The sequence below is a fragment of the Sciurus vulgaris genome (assembly GCF_902686455.1).
Source record: "Sciurus vulgaris genome assembly, chromosome: 11".
NCBI classification, from domain to species: domain Eukaryota; kingdom Metazoa; phylum Chordata; class Mammalia; order Rodentia; family Sciuridae; genus Sciurus; species Sciurus vulgaris.
The window spans coordinates 82,891,710-82,919,051 of NC_136472.1; the positions used below are offsets into that span (position 1 = coordinate 82,891,710).

The following is a 27,342-nucleotide window of genomic DNA, read 5'->3' on the forward strand; positions in this document are numbered from 1 at the left end:
TATTGTGAAATAAGAGCCTATCTCCTGCCCTCTCCCTCTTCTATCATCTACACACTTCCTGAGTCATTAAAATGACAGTCTAGACCAGGTGAAGAAATGTGTTAACATAAACCAACAAAAATGAGATAAAACAATCCAGAGTTTTTGAGTTTTTTTCATACTTACAATAAACCAGAAAAATATTTGATTAAAACAACCATATGCCACAAAAAGGCCACTCCCATTATCCAGAACACTAAAGCCCTTATATAACACTAAAGATTTTAATATAAAACAGTAAAACTCATCAGTAACCTCAAAATATTCAAAAACAAAAAAAGTGTTAAGTACTCAAAGCTCAAGAATCCAAAATCTCAGAATCCACACATCCTAGTGTTACCCTAAATTGCAATTAACTACCCATACATTTTGTCATCATTGACTTTTTCAAAATTTACAGACAAATCAATGTATCTATTTAAAAAAAGGCTACCCTTTATAGTTTAGAACTTTACATTAACTTTTATATTCTACTCAGCAAGATGTCTGTCCTCCAAATTAGATCTTATGTTCCAGGAAATAAATACAAATTCGTTATATGCTTTGTAATCACTGATGGCCTGTTTAAGTAGTTCTAGTCCACTACATGTAATTCCATAGAATGTGCTCTTGATTATGTAAAGAAACTAATATATTTCTTGATGAAATAATATAATTCTCTTCTCCAATGGTTACAATGTTTAAAAGGTATGCAAAGAACTGAGTATCACTCCCAAAAAAGAAAAGTATAATTTCGTTCCAAAATTAACTTAGTCTCATTATTTCTATTAAGTCTTTCAAGCATTCCAGAGAATCTTTTCATATCTCCATTTCTGGAAAGTGAAATCAGTATAGAAGTAATTTGGGAACTTGAAAATGGCATTCATTTTTTTTCAGCAGATGCCAAATTTTTGACCGACATGGCTCCCACAATTACTTTGTTACCATCAGTCCAGTCAGTTAACAGGTTGTAGGAAAAGATTCGTTTTTGCAGATACTGCTAAGCTGTTTAAAGAGAAGAGAGAGAGATTAATTTAGTGATTATAAAATGCACAAATACTTAAAATATTTTGAACACTTCTTTGGATATATCAGGTGTGACTACATTTTAGTTAAGTTTGGTCAAGGAAGTGCAGAAAACAGTAAGACAATATGATAGAAATAGTAGGTCAATATGATGTGTTAGTTCAATTAATGTATGAATTCCTGCCACCATAGGAAGACAAGTATTCAAGAGTTACATTTTTAGTCTAGTCTGTATCATTTTACCATAGAAGCACAATTAAGAAAAAGAAAAAAGGAAAACAAGTTCCCCAAATACTAAACATTAAACATAACCAAACCTGAAAATGTCAAAACAATTATTTTATATTCCAGAAATCTCCTTTATCCAAATACTAATCATTCAGAACACAAGTTTCATATTAATCATAACTTTTTAATTAACAAGTAGTGAATAGGACACTTCAAGATACTGTTTACTACATACTCAAATAAACATCTGTTGTAAATTCAGAAACCCAAACATTTACAGTAAAATGTGCTTACACATAAATATGACCAAATTTATTTAAAGCCCTGTTAGATAGGTCCTAAATACATGCAATTACCATGTAAAAACAAGACCATGAGTTGATGTAAAAAATGACAAAAATCACTAAGTCACCAAAACTAGAAAAGAAATAATGAAATGGAAACTGAGAAAAGACAGTTAATAAAACACAAGAAACCTAACAAAGCAGCTTTAAAAATAGGCCAACCTAATCTTTTCATTTTTAAAAGTTTTTAATCAAGTAATTCCCCAAACTGCCATTTATAAAATGACATTCTAAAAATCTATACTCGGAATTTCAAAACATCCATTCAGAAAGCTTTGACTACTGTTTCTCCCCGGACCCCAACTTCAAATAATGCAAAGCACGGATGTTAGGAAGAAAATATTCCAAGGGAATGGTATAATTTTTAGAAAAACAAACTTACTGCTTCCAGAACCTTTTGATTAAGACCCACAGTCAGCATTAACAACAATCATTTTTTTTCCTATTCATTCATTATTTTCCAATGTCATGTTAGAGATGAATAAATTCTTTGAGCCCATAACTGAAAGATCAACAAACCTGGTTTTATTATGACACCATATTTTTGTCATTGGTACTGCACAAAATTATATACAAAGAAATATATACAAAAATGTTCAAGTATTAGTTAAATTTCAATTCAAGGCTTCTCTTTCAAAAAGCTACATTTAACATATTTCATAAAGATAGCACAAATTAGTCATTTCAAATAATCTTTTCCAATTACTTTTGGTTTATATATATATGTTGTGTGTGTGTGTCTGTGTGTACATATATATGTATATATATATACACTTGCATACTTGTGTATATATATATACATATATATATACACACACATATATAAAAAATTCAGTAGGCACTAAAAATCCATGCAGCTGCATTGTGAGGGGCTTGCCCCTGCCCTTGTATAAGCAGGTTCATTACTCCAGGTTGTAAGTTTGGCTACTACCCATTCATGCTGAAGTGCAGTAGATGATTTTACAAAATATGCTGTGATGCACTGGAAACCAGAGACCAATATAGGTCTCAAATTGTATTATCTAGCAACAAAACATTTACAGTTGTGCAAGAACAAAGAGTCCATTTTCATAACCAAATAACAACAAAATAAAACATGTGGAAGATAACTTACATCTTTGGACTGCTGGAAAATACTTTTTAATTATGAACATTTTAAAAATAAAAGACAGCAGAAGCCCTGATGTTACCTCTTTTTCCTCATTTCTTATACTACCTTTTAAAATAAAGCAGGAAATGTGGCCAGCAGCTGGTCCCGTCTCTTCTGCCCCAACAGCTGTATCCACTTTAGCACAAAGAAAAACAAGGATGCTAAATACGTATATACTTTATCAAACAGTGATGTTTCACAAAGAATTTATTGCCTCTTACACTCAAGGACATCAATAGTTAAGAGTACTTCAAGGAAAGAATACGTTCCTTCTTTGGAAAAATAGCATCAATCATATCATGAAGTGGCCAGAACCACTCAATTTTAAAAAGTATTTTTAAATATAGTAAATACTTTTCAAATAGAGAGTAAGATTCTTTGTGAAGCCTCACTTTACACTTTTTCATTCACATTTCACAACCTTCAATATCTAATCATACATACAAAAATTTAATCTAAAATTTTAATACAACAAAAATAAAGGCGTTCAACAATTTATTCATACACAGTGATAGGATAATCACTGTGCTGGTCCTCAAAAAAACATTTCATTAACCATTCTTATTCTTCATCCAATTAATTAAAACACAGAAGTATGTTAATTTCCAACTTCTCTAATAGTGAGTGATTAAAATCAGTATCTAAATAGATTGTAGTTCTATATATTCTACTGAAAACTAAAAGGCATTCTTGAACATCTAAGAGATTTCTGTCATCTCCAGCAAAAAAAGCTACCACATTTGTGCATGCCTCAAGTATTTATTGTCAACCTCTGAAAAGTTGCTCTAAATTTGGAATTCCAATTTGCACCTTGTACAACTCGGAACTTCCATTCAACTTCACCTGTTTCACTGTCTCCAAACTGTATCTCTATAAGCAGGTTTCAGTGTACAGTTGGAACCGATGTCATCCAAGGCCATGTCCACACTGGGGACAGAAGAGCTAGGTACACGCAAGTCTGAACAAGGGGACACATTAACAGCTATTTCAACCAGAAGAAGCATCTTAAATACATTGACCAGCACAAGTCTGTTTCCAGGGTGGACAGGGCCCAAATTAGATACCCCTCCCACCTTCCAAACAAGGAAAAAAAAAACCACACACACACACAAATTGAGATGTTGCCCATTAAAGTAGACTAAGCAGCAGAGCATGAGCGTTACGTGAAGAGATGGATCCTTACCAGGTTGTGAGGCGGGAACGACTGTTCTGTAACCCCTACAACGGAGCCTGGCAGGAAGGAAATCACCTAAAAAAGAAACTGTCAGAGAGATTTAATAGTCACAGGTTATCATTAGGAGTTGGTTACAGTGTCACATTCATGCTTTTAGCTAAACACTTAAAAGATTCATTATTACTTTTTTTCCTCCTCTGTAATGTGTCCAGTGAAGATGTCCCACTAAGGTGTTTTACATGGTGTAAGGGAGTTGAAAGGGGTAAACGCGGATAAAGAGCAGATTACTTGACCCTACATTTTAAGAGAAGACGACGCCTTCCGAGCGCACGCCGAGCAGAACTCCACCGACACCTTATCCTTGTCCACATGAAGACACACTCCTCCCGCCGAGTCGTCCTCTTCCAGCAGGTCCTGCTGCTGCTTTCCCACCGGCAGAGCGTAGTCATGGTCACCGGCGGGCGAGTCTCTGAAGAGCGAGGTGGTCAGCCGCAGTCCCACGCCGCTCAGCCGGCTCAGCAAGCGAGCCAGTCCAGTCTCGTTGGCTAACACTGCCCGTAGGTAGCGACTCTCCTCCTGCAGTGCTTGGACGCGTTTGCCCAGCTCCCGATTCTCGGCCCGCAGCTCCTGGTTCTCGGCTGCCAGACCCCGGACTCGACTCTCCAGCCCCATCACGTACTCCTTCTTCTTTAGCCGATTAAGACGGGCAGCGGCCGCCGCCGCCTTCCGGGGACTCTTTGTCGCCGCCTGGTTGTTGTCGTTGCCGTTGCCGCTGCCGCCACCGCCTCCTCCTGGGGACTTTCTCCGCCTCTTTTCCCCGCTGCCACTGTCACAGCCGCTGCTGCAGCCTCCGATACCGTTTAACAGCCTCTGGAGCAAGTCAGAAAAGCGCTGCATCTCAGCGGCCGCAGCCTCGTCGTCATCGTCCCCTCTCCACAGGCCGCCACTATCGGAGCCTCCGCCAGACGAGGAGAGAGGCCCAGGCGAGCTGAGCCCGGGTTCCAGGTGCCAGTCCGGCTGCCTGGGGTCCAGTAGATCCGCCAGTTCCAGCCCAGACAGAAAGTCCATGTCCTCCGTTTCTTCCCCGGGGACGCTGGCAATAGCCTCTTCCTCCATCTCCTCGGGCGAGGGCGCGCGCACGGCCACGCCGCCGCGGCTCCCCCTCCCGGCCTCCACCTCGCCCTCGTCTCGGTGCGGTTGCTTGCGGCCGGGCGATCCGGCCGCCGCCGTCTCCTCCTCCCTTGCTGCCGCCCGGGTCAGGTCCGGGGGCAGCGAACAGGTAGCGGCCGGCGCCGGGCTCTCACTGCGAGTTGGGGAACCGCTGCCCGAGGCTGCCAACAGCTTGGTCAGGCTATGCCTCATGGGGCCCCGCGGCGGGCCGACGTAGGCCCAGGCCCCTCAGACCGGGCCTCGCGGGCCCCAAGGACTCCAGGCCCCAGCGTTGTAGACGGGTCGGGGGCCAAAACGAAATGATAGGAAAGACCCGAGTCGCCTTCTGCCTCGCTTGGCCGGTTGACCCCCCGCGCCGGGGCGGGGGGGAGGGATGGAACAACCAAGCGGCGAGGCCCAGCGATGACTCGACCGCGCCACCAGACAACGGCCAGGCCGGAAGTTAGTCGCTCTCTCCACCCCTCCTACCGCATTTCGCGCGCCTACAGGCTGTAGTATCGCGAGAGTTCGTGGTGTTTTGGAGCGGCAGTAATTCTAGCTTTCTGGTGATGTCATAGTAACAGCGGTAAAAACAATAAGCCCCAGATTTATCCTTCCTTATTTCAATAGTGCTTCCCAATTCCCAGACTCGACAATTTAACTCTCAACGTATTGTCATATTCGACTTATCTACACATAAATGTTTATAAGCAATATATATGTATATATTCATATATTCATATATATATATATACACACATATATACACACACACATAATATCTTTCCCCTGAATCATCCCTAAATTGCACACAGGACACCACACCCCAAAATACTTAAGTAGACGTCTCTAAAAATAAGAACATTCTCCTTCATAATCATAATGTTATTAATCAAATTCTGAGAAAATTAACAATTATTTACTAGCATTATCTAATTACACGGTCCATATTCAGTTGTTGTCAGAATAATTCCGTATAGTAGATACTTGCTTTTGAGCCAGGATCTAATCAGGAGTTACTGCATTTAGTTAGTTGGAGGTTTGTTTTGTTTTCATTTCTTAAACTTGAACAAGTCCCCTTATATTTTTAGTTTTTCTTAATATTGTCGTTTTGAAGAGATCATATTAGCAGTTTTGAATAATACACCACATTCTAGGTTTATTCCCCCATGATGGTGCTTTTTTATCCTGCTTCACAAGAGATTTAAGACTTGAAGCAGTTTATAAATACATTAGAATAGAGGTGAAACAAAACAGTTCACATTTTTTTTAAAAGTCAATAAAAATGTAGATAAACTATGCAGATAAGGGTTTAGAAAAGAAGGAAAAATTAGTATCAGAATAGAAAGGACCCAGACCTCACACAGTTACTCTATTTGGACTCAAAATAAATTGAGCTTCCTGGCAGTCCAAGTAAAAAAGAGAAAGAAACGTTCCTTTGTTCACATGTAAAGCGCACATAAAAATTTTAACCTCTTTTCTAGTTCTTAAGTCTTAAAGGATAAGGTAACAGCTTTATAAAAGTAGTATCTGCTCTATAAAAGCAAGTTGCTGGAAAGCTGTATACTGAGAAATCCCAAATATCCAGAAATGTGCCTGGCACAGCATAAGCTTCAACAAATATTTGTTGAATGAATGAAAGAGGAAGGACTATCTTTTTTTTTTTTTTTTTTTTTTTTTTTTTTTTTGCGGTGCTGGGGATTGAACCCAGGGTCTTGTGCTTGCTGGGAGAGTAGTCTACCAACTGAGCTATCTCCCCAACCCAGGACTATCCTTGACTGAAGGACTAACACTAAAGTTTTCCTGAATACAATAACGCCAGCGGCAAAAATAAATGTGACCTATGTTATCTGGAAGAATAAATAAAAAGCTGCCTTATCCTTCTTAACCTTCTCATTAGGAAAGGATTTGCTAAAGTAGAACAGCACAAGTTCAAGGTGATTTTTAAATGTGTTTTTAAATACAGCTTCAGAAGAGGAAAATGTACCTGAAGCAACAGTAAACCTCCCAGAAAATGGTCTTTTCTCCTTCTCCTCCTGACTTTCTCCTTCACAGTTGTTTTGTTTATATTTTTTCTGGTTATAATGATCATGGCAAAAGATTTAGATAGGCCAGGAATGAATAAATAGTTAGAAATATGCTACTCACAATCTACCCCAAAATAACAATTCTTAGAATTTTAGTATCCACTAAGGTTTTCTATGTACAAATGCACCTTGTTTTATTTCCTTGAACTCACTATTTTGGCATGAACATATTGTGGACATCTTCCATACAAATAAATAAATATAAATAAATACAGATCTAGGTGTGTATTTTAATTATCTATCTAGAATTTCATTTCATGAACTTTTCATGAAATGAATGAACTTTCATTCAATCATTCATAACATTGAGGTTGTACTGCATTCTTTTTTATAATTTATTTATTTTGATTCATTGTAAACAAATGGGGTGCAACTTGTTTCTCTGGTTGTACATGAAGTAGAGTCATACCATTTGTGTAATCATAAATATACATTGTATTGCATTCTTAACCATTATAAACCACACTGAAATTTTGTGCAAGCACATTAGTTTACTTTTCCAATAACTCTCCTGGATAAAGTCTTAGAAGTAGAATTCCTGTGCACAATTTTTATACATAGACCCTTATTACCTACCATAAACGTATCTCTCACCAATGATATAAGAAAATATTTAGTTCCCAACCCACTCAATGACAGTGGATTTATTCTTTTTTAATGTGTCAATCTACCTTAACATAAAAATGGTATACTTTTGTGTGAATTTGAGTTTATTATGGAAAATTGTATATTTTTCACATACTCAATGTACTTCTAATATGAATGGCATGTCAGTTCATCCATACTTTTTTGTTAAATGGGGAAAATATTTTTTAAGAAACATAATTTGTCTTTTATTTCTTGATTTATATGAACTATTTTTTTCATAAGGAAAGCATCCCATTGTCTCTTATATGGTCCAAAATTTTTGTCCAGTTTACTATTGACTGCAGGTGGCATGATAAATTGCTTGCTTTTACAATAGGCTGTATTTTTAAATAGTCCCTCTCAAAATTTTCTTCATGACTTCCTAACAGCTTTATTAGCCTAAATAATACTAATATTTATCTATATTTTAGCACTTCTTTAGTTGTTTATATTTTAGCAGAAGTTTTATCATGGTAGTTATTTCATTAAGATCTAAATGAGCCAGGTGAAGTGGCTCAGGAGGCTGAGGCTGGGGATCTTCAGTTCAAAGCCAGCCTCGGCATCTTAGAGAGGCACTTAGCAACTCAGTGAGACCCTGTCTCTAAGTAAAATACAAAAAAGGGCTGGGGATGTGACTCAGTGGTTAAGTGTCCCCGGGTTCAATCCCTGGTACCAAAAAAAAAAAAAAAAAAAAAATCTAAATGAAATGTATCAGTTATAAAATATGAGGTAGAAATATGACTTTTCGAAAAGTTATCTCCCACAAGAAAATTTATGATTCCTGACTTGCCTCATCAATTTCCCAATGTATATTTCACATACTGAATTCTTTTACACAGTTGGATCTATTTCTGGTCTTTTTAATTTCATTGATCAGTCCAACAGTTCTGGAAGTGAAATTGCTCCAATAGTTTTATATTTTAATGCTTCCAGCAAGTCTCTCTGTTAAACACTTTTACTTTCTCAGAGTTTTCTAACTGTACTTGAATATTTATTCCTCCACATTACTTCCGGTTTCAAGTTAAAAAAAAAAAAAAATTCTAGAATTTTCATGGAGATTGCATTACATTTAGTCATTTCTTTTTCCAGTTAAGTTATGAAAATTTTGCTACTGGATAAATTTTTTTTCTTCCTTTCCATTTTCTAAATGGTGGTTATTGTATAGGAAAGGTATTTAACTTTTTGTCAAATTTTTAATTGACTCCCTCACCAAACTCTCTCAGTAGTTTTTATTTTCAACATATTTATTCAAATTTTTCTGGAAGATAATAATATGGCCTTATTATATAGAATGGAGATTTCCCTCCTTTTTAGTACTATTTTCTTATCTTGACCAAAAATGAAATAACACTTTCAGGTTGATGTTAAATAATAATGTCGATAACCAGCATTCTTGTCTTATTTCTGATTTTAGCAGAAATGTCGCGCATAACTAACTGTTGAGATGGGTATTTTTATCAGTCTAAGAAACAGGCTTCTACTTGTATTTTACATAGAACTTTTAAAAAAAACTTTCTGTGATTGTTTAAATTAGTCATTACCAGGTTTCACTTCAGCCCATGTAAACAGTGGTGCCTTTTGAGCACTTTGGCTTAAATTAGGCTTTTTGTATAAGAAGAAGTGACTTTACTGAGTTTTTCTAAAACCACAAACATCTTTCTTTCATTATATTTGAATGTTTCCCTTTCTTTTTTTATGTTTTTATTGGTGTATTATAGTTATTGTTTTTGTGAGCTTTTTCACTGCTGTGATCAAAAGACCTGACAAGAACAATTTTAGAGAAGTAAAAGTTTACTTGGCTCTCATTTTCAGAGGTTTAAATCCATAAATGGCTAACTCCATTGCTCTGGGTCTGGGGTGAGGCAGGACATCATGGTGAAAGAGAATGGTGGGGGAAAGAGGTTCAGGACATGGTACCAGGAAGAAGAGAAAGACTTTTCTCTTCAAGGACAAAACATATACCCCAAAGTCACACCCCAGTGACTCACCTCCAGCCAAACTTCACCTGCCTACAGTTATCAGGGATTAATACACTGATTTAGGTGAAAACTATCACAAACCAATCATTTCACCTCTAAATTTCCTTGCATTGTCTCACACATGAGCTTTTAGGGGACACCTCATATTGAAATCATAACAGTTATACATAATATTGGAGCTCATTTTGACATAATCTTACATGCCTGGAATATAATTTCCTCCACTTCAGTCCCCAGTACTTCCTCTTTCCCTTCCCTCCTTCCCACTTCTATCCCCCTTCCTCTACTTTACTGGTCTTCCTTCTATTTATTTATTTAAAATTAGTGCTTGATAGATACACATTAAGGTGAATCCACTGTGGGTTATTCGCATATGTCCATAGCATAATTTGGTTCATTCCATTCTTCAGTTTCTCCCCTTTCCCATCCTTCCTCCCTCCTACTCAATCCCTTTCCTCTGCTCCACTTATCTCCCTTCTAATTTCATGGTAATCACCACCCACCTGCTGACCTACTTCTTCACCTTATTTTGGTCTAACTTCTACATAACAAAGAAAACATTTGGGGCTGGGATTGTAGCTCAGTGGTAGAGTGCTTGCCTAGCACCTGTGAGTCCCTGGGTTTGATCCTCAGCACCACATAAAAGTAAATAGATAAAACAAAGGTATTGTGTCCATTAAAAAAAGAAGAAAGAAAGAAAAAGAAAACATTTGACCCTTGACTTTCTGAGTCTGGCTTATTTCTCTTAGCATAATATTCTCTAATTATATTCATTTACCAAAAAATGCCATAATTTTCTTCTTTATGGCTAAGTAGAACTCCATCATGTATATATAATGCTTTTTCTTCCTCTGGAATCATCACAGGATTTTTCAATTTGTTCTTTTTCATTATATATGACATTAGAATGTATTTTGACATATCATACATATATGGAATAGAACTTCCCACTCTTGTGGTTGTACATGGTGTGGGGTTCCGCTGGTCGTGTATTCACATGTGAACACGGGAAGTGATGTCCTACTCATTCTGCTGTCTCTCCCGTTCCCATTCCTCTCTCTTCCGGCACTCCGCCTATCCAATCAAGTGAACCTCTCCTTCACCCCCCATTGTGAGTCAGCATCCTCATATTAGAGAGAACAATCAACCTCTAGGTTTTGGGGGATCAGCTTATTTCACCCAGCAGCTAGTCTCCAGTTCCATCCATTTATCAGCAAATGCCATAATTTCATTCTTCTTTATGGCTGAATAATATTCCATTGTGTATTTGTACCACTTTTTCTTTATCCATTATCTGTTGACAGGCATTTAGGTTGGTGCATAACTTGACTATTGTAAATTGTGCTGCTATAAAATTTGATGTACCTGTACCACTATAGCATGCTGATTTTAGTTAGGAATGAAATACTGGGTTGTATGGTGGTTCCATTTCTAGTTTTGTTTTGTTTTTTGTTTGTTTGTTTGTTTTTTGTTTTAGGAATCACTATATTGCTTTCCAGAGTGATTTTACTAATTTGCAGTCCCACCAATAATGTATGAGTGTACTTTTCCCCCACTTCCTCACCAGCATTTATTACTATTTATATTCCTGAGGATTACAATTCTGACTGGAGTGAGATTAAATCTCAATGTAGTTTTGACTTGCACTTGCCTGATTTTCCACATCCTGAGTGGGGAGGAAGTGGGTAACCATCAGAGGTGTGGGTTGACTGTGAAATAAAAGCTATGAAAGCAGTATTATGAAATAAGTATGGAAGACCAGGAATATATTAAAAGCAAGGACCTGATGGGTCTGATCCTAACAAAGAAAAAAGACCACGAATGCTTTATTTATAATGGTACATTCCACAGGGACTCAGTAAGGAGCTTCTTCAGGAAAAACAGGGTATTTGGTGCTTGGTAGGTTACCCCTATCTCTGGGCAACTGTGTTTGAACCTGGGGCTGTGAGCTAAGGCAGGGCGCCAACATGATCTGGGCTTTCTCCAACCAGGGAATTTCATCCAGGAGTACCAGAAAAGTAGCTTTCCTGCCTTAATGGCTCAAACAAAATCCATAGTTCATACATGGCTTCCAACACCTGATAGCTAGGGATGTTGAACATTTTTTCATATACTTGTTCACTATTTGTATTTCTTCTTTTGAGAAGTGTTTTTCCCCATTTATTAGTGTTTTATTAATTTATTATTTATTAATTGGGATATTTGCTTTTTTCATGTTAAATTTTTTGAGTTCTTTACATATTCTAGATACTAATCCTCTGTCAGAGGAGCAGCTAGCAAAGATCTCCCATTCTTTAGGCTCTCTCTTCATGCTCTTGTTTCCTTTGCTGTGCAGAATCTCTTTAATTCGATGCTGTCCCATTTGTTCATTGTTTTAATTCTTGAGCTTTAAGGATCTTGTTAAAGAAGTTGGGGTCAATATGTTGGAGTGCTGAGCCCATGTTTCCTTCTAGCACTTGCAATATTTCTGGTCTAACTCCTGGGTCTCTGATCCACTTTGAGTGGACTTTTGTGCAGGATGATAAGTAGGGATCTAGTTTCATTCTTCTACATATGGATTTTCAGTTTACCCAGCACCATTTGTTTTAAAGGCTGTCTTTTCTCCAACATATATTTTTGTGTGTGGCTTTCTTGAGTATTAGATGACGGTATCTATGTAGGTTTGTCTGTTTCCTATTCTATTCCATTGGTCTTTGTGTCTATTTTGATGCAAATACCTTTGTAGTATAATTTGATATCAAGTATTGTGAGGCCTCATATATCACTCTTCTTGCTCAGGACTTCTTTGGCTATTCTGGGTCTTTTATTCTTCCAAGCGAACTTTAGGACTTTTTTTTTTCTACTTCTGCGAAGTCATTGGTATTTTGATAAGGATTGCATTGAATCTGCATAACACTTTTGGTAGTATGATCATTTTGACAATAGTAATTCTGCCCATCTAAGAACATTACATAAAGGTTTTACAAATATGAATGGTTACTTATTGTATTAAATGACCTGCAGCATGAGTCAGGATTCAACTACACTTTAAGTCTTTGGAGAACAGAAACGAAGAGAGCAAGGTAGAAATTCTGTGAAGTTCACTAGCTTTAGATTATTGTGAGAGAAACTAAAACTATATAACCTTATGCACTGCAGAAAGACAGCTCCCCATAGCCAAATAAAGATTATGAAAAACTTTGTCTCTAGTATCTACAGTGTGCCACATGTGTCTAGAATTGCAAGACCAAATGTAGGGAAAATATCATTTTTTTTTGCAGTCAACACAAGTGCAGGCATACGCGTGCGCGCGCGCGGGCACACACACACACACACACACACAGAATCTACCTTGAACTAGATTTCATGATAAGCATTGTGGATATCATTACAAACATAGTTGATAAAGTTCTTTTGGGGTAGATGCTATAGAGGGAGAAGTCAATTAATAAGTGAATGAGAAAGTAGTAAGCTAATACAAATTTGATGCAGAGAATTTTGAAAGTTATAGGATTAAAAATGAATCTATGGTTATTTTAGTTTGGGTGGTTAATGGAGTGTTTCCTGAAGTTAACATTTAGGCTGAATCTTTAATCATGTGTTCAGAAGTGAAGACAAAATTGTTGGAGCAGAGTGCGCAAGAAGAGAAATCATATAAGGTCTTTCTATGCATATTATCTGCACCTTAGTGAATTATGTTTACAAATACGCAAACATTTCATTGCAGCTCTGAAGAGGAAAAAAAAATCCTAGTTTCTAGCAAGTGTGTAAGACAAAATGAAAACTAATGTAAGACATGTAGAGGGTAAGTGTTATATTTTTCTCTTCAGATTTCTTTGTTTTTCCTTAACACACGGAACAGTTTTTTCTTCCTGTAACATTTTTAGTTGTTTTTGTTGTTTGTTTTGTTTTGTTTGTTTTCTTGTTTGTTTGTTATTGAGGATGAACCCAGTGGTGCTTAACTACTGAGCCACATCCCCACCCCTTTTTAATATTTTCTTTAGAGATGGGATCTCACTGAGTTGCTGAGGCTGGCCTCCAATTTGTAATCCTGCCTCAGCCTACTTGTAATTCGAACCACTGGGATTACAAGCATGCACCACCATGCCTGGCAGAGTTTTAGTTCTTTAGTTCTTTAAACATAGATTTTTCCAACAATGGGAAAAGAATGTCAACTCATTCTTTGAAACATGCATACATACAATTTGCAGTTGGAATACCAAAAGACAATGCCTAATTGTGTTGCTATTTTAATGGATTAGGAGAAGGTGTTGTCAGTTGAGAATGAAGAAGATAGGCTTGAATTGTGTCCTCCCAAAATGATATGCTGAAATCTTAATCCCCAGTACTTTGAAATGTGACTTTATTTGCAAATTTGGCTTTTATAAAATAAAAAAGTTAAAATGAGGTCATTAGGGTAAGCCAGTGTGACAAGTGTCCTTGTAAGATGAAGAAATGTGGAGACTGACAAACACAGAAGGAAGGGGATGTGCAGATACCTGAGGAAAGGGTGATGTGTGTCTGGAGGGATGGATCTACAAGCCAAGGAACGCCAAGAATTGCCAGCAAACCCCAAAGCTGAAAGAGGCAAGGAAGAATTCTGTCCTAAAGTCATCAGGACATCAGAGTACAGCCTTTGATCAGCACCTTAGTTTTTTACTTTGAACCTCCAGAACTGTGAGAAAATAGATTTTTATTGTTTAAAGCCACCTAGTTTTTGGTTCTTTGTTACAACAGCCACGTTGGGGGGGGGGGGGGGGAGATGTCAAAGGAAATGGGGAGAGACTGACCAAAATGCAGAGAATCTAGCTGAGTGTTGACTGTGTCCTTCAGTGCTCAACTGCAGGAAACAGAAACTAATCCAGCTGTTCTAAGTAGAAAGGAATTTAAGACTGAAAATTAAGTTCTTACAAAGTCATTGGAAAAGCTGAAGGAGTGGTTAATAGGCTGGGTGATTACGAACGCCTCTCAGTACAGGACTGCAAAATAGGTTCAGTTGGGAGTTGCTATCTCTGTCTCAACTAAGAAAATGGTAAAAAAAAAAAAAAAAAAAAAAAAAAAAAGCTGGAATGTTGACTTCAAGAACACTCTGCTTTAATTATGTGATCCAGGGATTAGAAAACCTGATGCTGCCAAAACTCCCAACCCTAAGTATTAATTATTTCTTGCTAGCAAATAAGTTCCCCAAAACTTATAAAGAACAATAAAACAATAAACATTTGTTTTTGTAGCTTAAAACAACAATAATTATTTGCCACCTCACATTTTCTGTTGGTCAGAAATTTGTAAGTGGCTTTGTTCGGCCATGCTGGGATTTTTCTCACGAGGTTTAGTCAGATATTGGCTTCAGCCAGTTTTCTGAAGGTTTGACTTGGAGTTAGCTAGATGATGCACCTGCAAGGGGTGACAGCTTGGTCCTGGAGAGAGGCTTCAGTTCCTCCCCATATGGGCCTCTGCACAGGGCTGTATGATTTTGTACACTAATGCTGGTTTTATTTGTCCAGAGCAAATGATTCCAGAGATCAAGGAAGAAGCAGCCATGTCTTTTATGACCTAGCCTCAGTATTATTACATTAGTCACATGAGGCAGACTGCATTCACAGAGGTAAGGGACTACACAAGAATGTGACCACTAGGAGACAAGGATCATTAGGGGCTATTTAGGGGATGGCTACCACATTCTACAAAGTTAGTGAATATCCTTTGGAATTCTGCTGTGGAAAAACCCAATAACTCCAAGAATGTGCTTGGCAGCAGCAGTCAAAGGAGGAGGAAAGGTCCTTGCCTCTTTTGAATCTTCCAAATATAGCTGTGGAAGAGGCTGGCAAATATAGTTTTTGTAAGGCTGGGGATCAAACCCAGGGTCTCATGCATGCTAGGAAAGTGCTCTACCACTGAGCCATACCCCTGCCTTTGTATTAGCTTTTAAGTTTCTGCAATATAGGAAAATACACTAAAAGGGGATTAAAAGAGATAAGTACCAATCTATCAGCTCCTGCATGACTTTATAGTAATTGGACACCAATACATAATTTATTGGATTTTCTATAACAATTGGAGAAGAGAGTGTAGAATAATAAAATGAATCAGACATTATTACCCTATGTGCATATGATTACATGGCCTGTGTAACTCTACATCACGCACAACCAAATGAGAAGCTATACTCCATTTATGTATCATGTGTCAACATGCATTCTACTGTCATGTATAACTAATTAGAACAAATGAAAAATGGTGCATAAAAAAAAATTGGAACAGAGATGAAGAATGCAGCTGAATCAGGGGTAGGGTTTTTCTGAGTGGATACAGCTGAAGTACTGCAGAGGTCAAATGCTCATTTTAATGTAGTTTGCCTGTTTACCCATGAAGCATAACTTCTAAGGGGTAGTGGGACTCTAAGAGAATCTTAGGATCAGACAAAATTGAAGAATCAGGGGGATTAACAGTATCTAGGACACTGCTAGATTATATTTACAGGAGCTATGTATTTGCATGGATTATATGCAGTTCTCAATATACTTACTGCATTTTCTTCCTTTATCTCTCTCTCAAAAAAGCATTTCTGAATGCAATTGAATGAGTTATGCTATTGTGTGAAGTAATCTGGAATTTGTTTAATAAGCTTTTAAAATGACGAGCATTCATAACCAAATAAAATAATGACAAATTACTGGTATACCTCCTAACAATTTAAATCCTACAATGGTTGCCCCTGATGTTAAAAATCACTGCTTTGATGAGGCAAGGTAATACAGGTATAAAAGAAATTTGAGCACGAGCTATTTGGAAGTATAGAAACAGATTCTCAGTTCTAGAGCAAGTACTCCACTTCTCAAATGGAAATTATTTCATCTCTCCCCACAGTGGGCACCTCAGAGCCAGAATTGGACTATGGTGCTCTTATTTTCCATTTCCAAGTCCAAATCATTTCTCCTCTCTTCTTTAGAAACCCCAGTCCTTGCCAGGCGCCATGGTGCATGCCTGTAATCCCATGGCTTGGGAGGCTGAGGCAGGAGGATCGAGAGTTCAAAGCCAGCCTCAGCAAAAGGGAAGCACTAAGCAACTCAGTGAGACCCTATCTCTAAATAAAATACAAAATAGGGCTGGGGATGTGACTCAGTGGTCAAGTGCCCCTGGATCGGTCAATTCCCTATACAAAAAAAAAAAAAAAAAAAAAAGAAAAGAAAAGAAAGAAAGCCCAGTCCTTTTCATTTTTCAAATACTGAAAAATTTCGATCATACCCAAAGGTATAGAGAATAGCATACTGACTCCCTGTAAGCCCATCAGGCAGATTGAACAATTATCAAGATTTTTTTCCATAGTTGCACAGCCCTGCCTTTTTTTGCAGAAATATTTTTAAGTAAAACGTAAGCATCATGTCATTTGTCCCTACATATTAATATTTCTTTAACTATAAATAAATTCATTTTTATAATCACAATGCCATGATTATAATTAAGAAAACTGTTATGAATTTCTTGATGTTATTTAAATCTAGTTCACATTCAATTGTCTCACAGGTGACTGAATTGGGATTCAAACATTTCCATGCATTCCATTTTGTTATGTCTCAAGTTTTGTTTTTTGTTTTTAACTTAGAACAACATTCCTCCCCTGGTTTTCCCCTCTGCCATTTGTTTGAAACCAGGTCAAAAATTGTCCTGCTGAATGACACATATTCTAGAATTGCGTGTTCATTTTCTTGTGGTTTCATTTTATTTTTCCCATGCCCCTGCATGTTTTTGAACCAGGAAGTTAGCTGATAGGGTTTAGATATTCGAAGGACCAATCTTCTTGGAATATTTCCTGGGAGGTGCTGCTACATCACATCATAGTACATAATATCTAGCTGTCCTGTTCTTAGTGATGCTAAGGTTGATTAATGTTTTCAGATGGGGACATTGCAAAATTTCTCAATTTCTCATTAACCTTTCTTCCAATGATTTCAACTAATGATAACCATAGCCTAAATAAATTGTTGAATTAGAAGTTACAAAGTAAAGACTTTTTTTAAAAAATTTCATATTCCTTTACTTTCAGTATCTGGAATTCTATTAAAAGCAACTGTATCTCATCAAATACTTTATTACATCAAATTACAGGAAATTTGAAAAGTAGGAAAAATACTCAATTCCTTTTAATAGCCAATTTTTAGAGTAAAGAGCTCTCTGTTTTGTTTTATTATTGTTCAATTTTCTTCTGTTTCTTTTTTCCTTTTTCCTTTTTTTATTTTTGGTGTCTCATAATGAACTCACTGATTTTAAAATATTCAGTGTATTTCACTCAATGTGACTATTGTTTTTGATGCTCAAATTACTCATCTGTGGCTTCGCAGAGTCCCTCCATGTAAGTCCTGTGTCTTTTTAATAGAACTGTATTAGTCTTTGATAGTTTGTTCACTTTTTGACACAATAGATATGTTGGGTTCATCTTGAATTTTTCCTATTCCAGACATGGAATCAGTCTTTCCTCCAAGAAGCCCTTCTTCAGTTCAGTGGAGACCACAATGAGGGCTCTAGCAATGTTCATAACATTGAACTATTTGACAAAACTAGGAAATAGATATTTTTTAAAAGAAAAAAAGATTGGCATGGTTTTAGACAATTTTCAATTTGCTTTTGACTTTAAATTATTTTTATTTAACATTTTAAATGCCTGTTTTGACCCTAGAAACATTAGCACAATTATCTTTACTTTAGCCTCAATATATATGATAGCTTTCATACAATGCCAATATTACAACTAACAATAAGATCAGTGCATGAAATTTACTAAGATTTCTTTAAGTCTACTTGTCAATGTGGAATATATTCTGTTGAGAATATCATGAAAAATACCATTTTCTAAAGTCCTTCAGATAGTATTTCCTTTGTATGGTTACACCAACATGAAGTTCATACCTGCTCATATCTCTTATTCATTGAAGGTTATAGCTTTCTGCATTCCTCTCTTCCCAGTTATACATTGCTTAAGGTCACCCTGTATATATCAGGATTGGAAGCCAGACAATCTGATGACAATGTACCCTTTCACTCACGGGACTAACACCTCAGCTAGTTTGCCCATCACAGATCTGTGTTCCCAAGGGAAACTGTGAAAGTGTTTGACAAGATAGAGCAGGGAGGATTGAGTCAGATTTTGAAGGATCAGACTTCTGACAGGGACTAAGGTAAATATGGATGTGAGTGTAATAGGATTAATCTGACTAGAGACTCTCTTGAGTCTGTTGTGACTGCTCATTATTGCAGCCATGGATGGCATGACTGTTAGAAAGGCAATTTTCTTACCCAGAAATAGGAGATGCTGTGAAGGTTTCTGAGCTACTCTACTCTCGTGCTTTCTTCTTCTCTTGGACAATTATTACACGTTTCATAGACTTTAGCTTAAGTTAACTTCTATGAAAAGCTTTCTCTAATCTCTCCTACATTAGGGACTCTACTATATATTTTCATGTCATACTGTTCTTGAGTGTCTTTCTCACACACCAGGATGCAAATTCAGTGAGGATAGATCTTGCTCACATTGTATTCCAGCCCTCAGCATAGGCTGTCAATAACAGCCTCTCAAAAAATATTGGTTAAATTAAATGCAAAATATTAAATGAATGAGTAGAGCTTGGTCTACTCTACCTCCATCATTTTTTTTTTATTTCTTAGTGCCAAACCAATACCCAAAACCTAACAGCTGAGTGTATGAGAAAATAGACCCTCTAAAATCTTTAAAAATTTATACAGACACATGAAAATCCATGAGATAAGCTAACACATACAAGTCTTTAAATTTAGGAGAGAAGTATTAATCATTGGGAGGCACATTTGGGGTAAAAGAAGATATCATCACTAACCATATGCTGTTGAACATTTGTGAAAGCAGCAGCTTCCAGCTGAATGGCCTGACCCAGATCTGTCAGGCCATATTTGGCTTTATCCAAAATACATCTTGCCTTACCTAGTTCTTGCAGGAAGAAAATCTGCAGGCTTTTAAGTTGCCTATGCCAAAATAGATCTTACTGAGAAGTTAAAGAAACATATGGAAGATTCTTTTCTTTTTGTTTTGAATTTTACCATCTTTTGGACAAGTAATATATTCCTATGATTCAATAATTAAATGATATAAAAATGACATTCATTGAGAAATTTCCTTCCTACTCCTATCCCTACCACTTAATTCCCTACACTCTTCAATATCACTAATTGCAACTTTCATTAGTATTTTCTTCAATATTTATTTATGTTACACATATGGAAGTAAACATATTTGCATTTTATTTCCTTTCCTCACTATAGAAAAGATAATATATATCATTCCATTGCTTTCTTTTTTACATATATCTTAGAGATAATTCTATATCAATACACAGGGAGCTTCCTTTTTCTTCACAGTTGCATTGTATTCCAAAAGTGTGAAGAGCCTGAAGTTTGGTTAACCTTGTGCATGCAAGATAAGCACTCTACCAACTGAGCTATATCCCCAGTATAACCTATTCCTTTTTAATGGTATGTAAGCTATTTCCAATTTTTGCTATTACAAACAATAATGTAATGATTAACCTTGTGTCAATTAGCTTTCCATCACTATAACAAATATCTGAGATAATCAATTTATAAAGAGAAATTTTTTATTTTGGGCAGTTTTGGAGGTTTCAGTCCATGATTGGTCTTTTGCTTTGGGGCAAGACAGCACTTCATGATGAGAGCATGTAGCAGAGCAAAAGAGGATCAGAGTCAAAGGCATGCCCCCAATGACCTAAAGACCTCCTATTGGACCCTACCTCTTAAAAGCTCCCCCTCAATAACACCACCCTGGGGATCAAATCTTTAACACATGAACCTATAAGAGACATTTAAGATTCAAACTATAGCAAACCTTAAAGATAAAGGGGAAAATTATTTGACAAATATAAGAGTGGATTTGAGCATTAAATTGCAATAGCCTGGCAAATAGCAAAGGCAGGAGTCCCTTTGTGGGCCTGGTGAGGGGATTGTGGGGCACCATAGTCAGGTGAATGTAATGAAGGACTGGGCAGGGAAAGTGTTTCTTGAATTAGTTTTTCCATTAGTTTTTTTTGGAGAGAATAGCATCAGAGAGGGAAACTCATCTGTACAGCTCTAGGCCCTTAAGTTTAATATGTTGTCTTTAATGTTTGGAAAATAACCTCCAGTTTGTCCTTGAGAAAATAGGCCATGATTAGAAAAGCCTATTTTTGACCTGCCCCCCAAATTCTTACAATTTTTTCAAGACTTTTGATCAAAGATAAAATATAGTGTTGGGATTGTGGCTCAGTGGTAAAGTGCTTGCCTAGCATGTATGAAGCACTGGGTTCAATCCTCAGCACCAAATTAAAAAAATACAACTAAAACTATTTTTTAAAGATGATGAAAAGCACACATGCTTGATAAGGATCTGGCAATCTAAGTGAATGTAGTACAGTAGACATTGTTGGTGGCCTACCAAGCAGGCATCCCTATTCATCTTTGCTTGCAGTGCCCCTGCCTTTCTCAGGTAGCTCCTTCCATTACATAGCATAAACTGGCCTCATTCCTATCCTCATCGATCTAAATTAATCATGGCCACATGCCCCATTAAGATGCTTGACTGAGGTATTTCCAGATGACCCAATTTCAGCTAATTTTACTGGAAGACCAGCCATCCTGTAGGGTAGGATAGGATTTTGGGAGAGCAGTTACAGCCGAGGTTCGCTTTCCTTTATTCATGGGCCAAGAGGTGGAATTTCAAATGTCTTTTCAGTTCTCCCATAATGGGGAACAGAGAGACTCATACCTGCACTGACCCAGTCACAGCTAATCCACAGGATTCTGGGTCAGAGAGGAATGGATAGAACAGCAGGCACTTGTGTAGGTACTCCTTCAGTCCATGCTCTTTAAATAATTGTTGAACTGCAATTTGTGAGAAATAGAAAGTCCAGTGGTCCATTTTCAAGAATACATTTAGCCTTAAATGTAAAATTGGGAAGTAAGAAAGGCAGCTGAAGGGGAAATAGGGCAGAATGGAAAGTTATAAGTAGCTCACACAATTGCACCACAGCCTATGGATGTGGCAGATTTGAAGTCTATGCACCTGAACACCTCTTGATAAACAGGAGGTGGGGGAGGGGGTTGGTCTAACCAACAGAGATAAAAAAAAAAAAATCTGTTAAAAAATAGTAAATTTGCCGGGCACAGTGGCACACACCCATAATATCAGTGGCTCAGGAAGCTGAAGCAGGAGTATGGTGAGTTCAAAACCAGCCTCAGCAAAAGCAAGGTGCTAAGCAACTCAGTGAGACCCTGTCTCTGAATAAAATACAAAATAGGGCTGGGAATATGGCTCAGTGTTTGAGTACCTCTGAGTTCAAGCCCCAATACCCCCAAAAAAGAGTAACTTAAGAAGAGCTGTGCAGAATGTGTCAGAAGGCATTCGTCTCAAGATGACTTTTCTGCCACAAGAGAGCAAATCAGGTGGATTTGCTCAGGTATATTCCTTTAAATAACCCAACAGGAGATAGTAACACGTAGGGGACCTTCAGGAAGATTGTACACCCCATGATACTCAGTCAATGCAGAACCGGGGGAGGGATCTTGCACACTAGGAAATAAAATACTGCTTGTAGCTTCTCTGGGTGTGCCTGCTTCTCTAGACACCCAATCTTGCAAGATCATCATTAAAGTCAAGTCTTGCTTTCTCTATACCTTTGTCTCTCAGTTTATTCTCTGGGTTTGGACAGGTGAGCATGTTTCTTACAAATATAATGGAGGTGGGGAGATAAGGATTTTCCATTCATATTTTACTAGAAACATATTAACTTGAATTCATTTTCACTAATTGAAGCAAAGTGAGTACTCTGAAAATACCAGTGGTTGCACTTTTCCTATAGTTCCCTTTTCAAGCTCTCAAATTTTAGGGAACCAAACCAGTTTCTCAAGAGGTACACTTAAAGTCTTACAATTTAATGATCTTTCAAGAGATTACATTTAGTTATGCAGCACTACAAATGCAGTATTTAATTTTAGAATCTTTGTTCTGTTGACTTTCATTTTAGGGTTTCTGCTTGTGGATGTTGCAGAAAAATTCTCTAGAGGTATAGATCTGCTTTATAGATTTTTCTTGTCGTTTTTGCTTTGATACTAGGGTTTGATCCCAGGGCTCTACCACTGAGCTACTTCCTCAACCCTTTCAATGTTTTTGAGAGTCTCAGTTGCCCTTGTGGCTTTGAATTTGCAAACCTCCTGCTTCAGCCTCTTGAGTTGCTGGGATTATAGTCCTGAGCCACCAGACCACTACACCAACTCCTTTTGTTTTTTAAATTTCCCTTCAAAAACAGTAGTTTGAAGGGGGCTGATTTACATTTTGTTAGTCTGTCTAAGTGATAAGCATCACTTTATAGAGCAGCATTCCACAGCCCAGCTAAACTGGTTACTCATCCAGTGTGGTTCTGGGTCACAGATTCAATACAAGATGACTGCTGAGAAGGTGGATTGCAGAGTGGAGCACAGAGGAAGACACAATGTTTCTGTGGTTATTTAGAAGGCAGTTTGTGTAGTGGGAAAAAGCATGAGTTTTAAAGCCAGAAAGCAGTCCCAGCTACTTAATTGGCAATGCTCATCATAAAATGAAAAATGTGAGGCAGGGGGGTCCCTTGTGAAGAATTTCATAAGGGTGACCATGGAGCATTAAACCACATGTGGGGGGTCCTATGTAGGGACATACCCATGAAACCCTGCTTGAGGGTCTTTGGTTCATTGGTTCAAATTGTATTCCTATTTCTTCAAAGCTGCTTGGCCTTGGACAAGTCACCCTCTCTGAGTCTCACTTTTTTCGTCTATAAAATAGTAATGTCAATCTTACTTGAGAAGTTGTCATGGGAGTAAAATTAAAAGCACGTGACATGTGAAAGGTGCACATTCCTGTTACATTCTTAGCCTATAATGTGGACTCTTCCTCCTGTTCTTAAGGCGCTGAGCTGGGCTTTGACCTTATTTTCCACTTTTCTTAAGCAACGGGGTCCTTTCCCTTTGCCTCTGTATTTTGGGGGACATGCACCTGCCCTTTACCTACCCAACTCTGGGCTCCTTCAGGAACACCTATCCACCTAAAATGGCAGGATGGAGGAAGGAGAGAGGGGAAGGGAGGGAGGGTAGTGATGGCACCTCTGCACACAAGGGGGCTTGTGCAGGGTGTGGAGAGGGCTGGGTCTGTGGTTTCCATTTGTTGGCTTGCATCTCTCCTCTCTTGCCTGCTCACCTCCACCTGCTAAACTCTCCCAGCTATCTAAGGGGCCAGTATGGCTTTCAAAGACCCTATATTCTGGCCTCAACCTACCCTTCCAGTTTTATCTGTACCTCCTCCCAACTACTTATAATTTTAAAAAATTTCCATGCCTTCCACATGAAGCTGTCTCAAATCCTTTTCCCTTTTCTCCATCCAATGACAGTCTACTAGTTGAAGAACTAGCCTTCTTACCATCTCAACCCTTACCCCCAGGTGGCACTAGATGCCCAGTATGTTTCCTCTGGTGGCCTCATAGCATACCTATGAAGCCACATCACACCGTTTGTAATGGTTTGAGGGGGTTTGCCCCTAGACTAGTCTTGTGGGCTTTTCTAAGGCAAGTAATGCTTCTTTTTGGCTTATTCTCAGTGCCTGCCCAGGAAAGATAATTTCACAGTGAATAATTTCAAAATCTCAGCTCCTCAAGTGAACAAAGCAAATTACTAAAAGCTGGTTCCTTCTCTTTGAAACAGGAATGAACCTATCTTCCTGAATACCCCTAAAGATTAAACAAAACAGTTTATCTGAAATGCTTCAGCAAGTGTGGGCTCGATAAATGATAAGCATGACTAAATTAGTTTCCACATTCTGATTTGTTGTAAGCTATAAGAGAAATATTTATTTAAAGCCAGCAAAGTGATTTCTATTTTGATGAAAAAATTTATTTAATAGCATAGTCTTTATAGAAGTATGATACAATAGGTTTTTAAAAATGCATGAAGTAAGGTAGCACTTTTTTGTTATAAAGGTCCCAAGTAATGTTTTTTTTTAGTAAATCCACTTTATGTAACATTTAGTATTCTTGGCATCAAAAGGGAAAGAAAAATACTATATTACAATCTATTTCGAGAAATAGTCATAATGAGGTTTATATATCAATAACCAAATTTAGGAAAATAAGGAAATACAAAGCATATTTTAAAATTGCCCTTAAGAATTTTAAGAATGTTACATAAATATAAATGATAGCTATTGTGTTTTTATAACTCTTCTTATGAAATTGAGGTATTCCTACAAAAATGCCTAAGAATACATATATGCATTCATCTTAGATTATTTTTTAAAAGAGGAAAAAGTTAATTACAGGAAAACATACTAATAGAAACAGAAAGCAATACCTGTGAGTTACTGTATAAGTCATGAAAGGTCTGTTATGACTTGTTACCCCAAATTGAAGCCTTTTATCTATTAGCGTATTATGCAATATTAAATGAAACTATTGATATTTGCATTATTGTACATCCAAATCCTGTCTTTATTAAGGAGAAAACTAAGAAAATGGAGTGATATCCAAGCATAAAGCAAAATAAAAATTGATTTAACTAATTGGAATCTTATTGCTCATATGGAATGACTATAATAAAGATGGACTGCTTTGGGAAATAAATCACTGATCTAAATTTTTGTTTGTCAAGCTAATGCAAAATAAAATAGCTTTTTCTTTTCCTGCAATGTATTCATGCTATTATGCTGATGTGTTTGCTTGCAATCTTAACTATGTGGGACGATAAGCCTACCCAAGTATAGTTACTAACTGTGCACATCTTATTATATTTTAGATACATTTGAATCACAGAAGCTGCTAAATTAAAATTTCAGGATTTTTTAAGACATCTAAGATTGAGAATGAATAAGTCATTCAATGGGGGAGCTACTGATGGCAAATTTAGGAAGACTTCACAGGCAAGGAGGAACTCTGGTGAGTCTTCTATATTCTAGTTGGTAGAACTGAAAATGAGTGTTACCTTTACAATGGTAACAACAGCAATGTTATTGTCAAGCAGATTTTCTTTCAATTTTCCTTTTGTGCTTAAAAGTATAAAAATGGAATATCATCTTTTCTTTTGCCATAATGCTAATGCACAAATATTTGAATTATTAATTGAAGACAGTTATGGAAAGAGATGGCGAAGTTTGGCATTGAGTTCTCTCTCCTTGCTTAAAAGATCCAGGCTATGCTTTTTGAAGGCTTCTGACTGCAGCCTGAGTTCATCGTAAGCCTTTTGGATCCCATTCACCCTGCGCTGAAGTTCCCGGACTCTCAAGTTGCTGTCCACAGCCACTGCCTCTTGCTCAAACCTCTCTAGTGCATGCCTCCTAGCCGTATCTGCTGTCTCCAACTTCTCCTCCAGCTGCCGGATCTCTGCCTGTTTGTTCTGAAGCACCTTGCCCCTCTCCATGGACAGCTGCAGCAGCTCCTCTTTCTCTTGAGTGATGGTCTGCAGCCTGGTTTGCAGCTCCTGGCTCAGCCTGCTGTGTTTCTCCTGGGCCTTTGCCATCTGTTCCATGGCCTGTTGGTACTGCTGCTGGAGGCTCTGCAGCTGGCTGCGCAGCTGCTCTGTCTCCTTGATGTGGGTGCAGGCCTGCTTGCTCTGCAGCTCCAGCAGCTCCTTTTCTCGGGCCTGTGCCTGGCAGGCATCCTGCGCACACCTCTGTTTCAGAGCCTCCAGCTCCTTGGTGAGGGCCTCGCTCTTGGTGGTCAGCTGCAACACTTTGGCCTCCTTGTCCTTCAGAGCCTGGCTGAAGAGATTCCTGTTTTCCAGTCTCAGCTTCTCATTCTCTTCCCTCAGCTTGATGTTCTGATTCTTGTGTTCATCCTTGAAGCGGATCATCAACTCGTGGTTGGCTGCCAGGATCTTGAAGCGTTCCTCTAGCTTCTGGGCATGCTCACTCTGGGCTTTCAACTTTTCTGCCTCCTGCATCCTCTTTTCCTCCAGCTCTTCCTTGAGCAGCTCCAGGATCTGGCAGCGTTCCAGGGCCTCATCAGCCCTCCGCTTCAGAATGCAGATGAGCTGGGACTGCTCTTGGATACGGGAGCAAAGCATTGCCTTCTCACCCTTCTCCTCCTCAGACAGATCCCGCAGGTTTGCCAAGGCTTCCCTCAGCCCTTCCAGTTCCTTAAACTCCATGTCCTCTTCCTCATTTTCCTGTTTTTCATTTTGTTTATCTAAGGGTTCTTCCTCTGGTAGACTGTCCATCCTGAGAGCCCACTCTTCCTGAGGCATAGAAGCTCTCCTCCACTAACAGCTGACCACAAACTCTCCTCCTCTGATTTCAAAAGCCACCGGGTGTTGCTAGGGACTCTTGGCACTCCCCAGCAGTTGACTTTTCCAGTAAACAGGCCAGTAATTGGTGTACAGGCCTTCAGAATGCTGTGAAGTAACAATAGGAAAGGGCAGTCGGGTGGGGTGTGGGGGTGGGGTGGGGCGTGAGGCGGGGAGGGGCGGGATCCTGAGCAAATCAGTCAGGTTACCCTTGCTTTCTAACCAATTGCAACCCTCAGTTCATAACCAGTATCTGGCTTGTGCA

General features: G+C 38.1%; 2 protein-coding genes across 11 annotated transcripts; both read right to left on the reverse strand.

Annotated features, from left to right (window-relative positions):
- Positions 1 to 136: 136 nt before the first annotated feature.
- CREBZF (CREB/ATF bZIP transcription factor) lies at positions 137 to 5,571 on the reverse strand. 10 transcript variants are annotated; one of them, XM_079104083.1, is made up of 4 exons: positions 4,239 to 5,571; positions 3,950 to 4,027; positions 2,833 to 2,901; positions 137 to 1,023 (listed from the first exon to the last, which is right to left on the reverse strand). In XM_079104083.1, exons 1-2 carry the CDS (start codon positions 5,300 to 5,302, stop codon positions 4,012 to 4,014), a joined length of 1,080 nt encoding a protein of 359 aa, XP_078960209.1. In that variant the 5' UTR covers positions 5,303 to 5,571; the 3' UTR covers positions 137 to 1,023; positions 2,833 to 2,901; positions 3,950 to 4,011. The 10 variants fall into 10 exon arrangements, with proteins under 10 accessions (XP_078960209.1, XP_078960211.1, XP_078960210.1 ...); XM_079104085.1 differs by adding an exon at positions 3,610 to 3,724 and having other exon boundaries at positions 137 to 2,901; XM_079104084.1 differs by having other exon boundaries at positions 3,610 to 4,027.
- A 19,533-nt stretch (positions 5,572 to 25,104) lies between these two features.
- Positions 25,105 to 27,192, reverse strand: CCDC89 (coiled-coil domain containing 89). The gene has a single exon (XM_079103286.1). It carries the CDS (start codon positions 27,036 to 27,038, stop codon positions 25,926 to 25,928), a length of 1,113 nt encoding a protein of 370 aa, XP_078959412.1. The 5' UTR covers positions 27,039 to 27,192; the 3' UTR covers positions 25,105 to 25,925.
- Positions 27,193 to 27,342: the final 150 nt, after the last annotated feature.

Bases quoted from the DNA above. Each gene is read 5' to 3' on its own strand.
- CREBZF (XM_079104083.1), bottom strand. From the start codon at position 5,302: ATGAGGCATAGCCTGACCAAGCTGTTGGCAGCCTCGGGCAGCGGTTCC.
- CCDC89 (XM_079103286.1), bottom strand. From the start codon at position 27,038: ATGCCTCAGGAAGAGTGGGCTCTCAGGATGGACAGTCTACCAGAGGAA.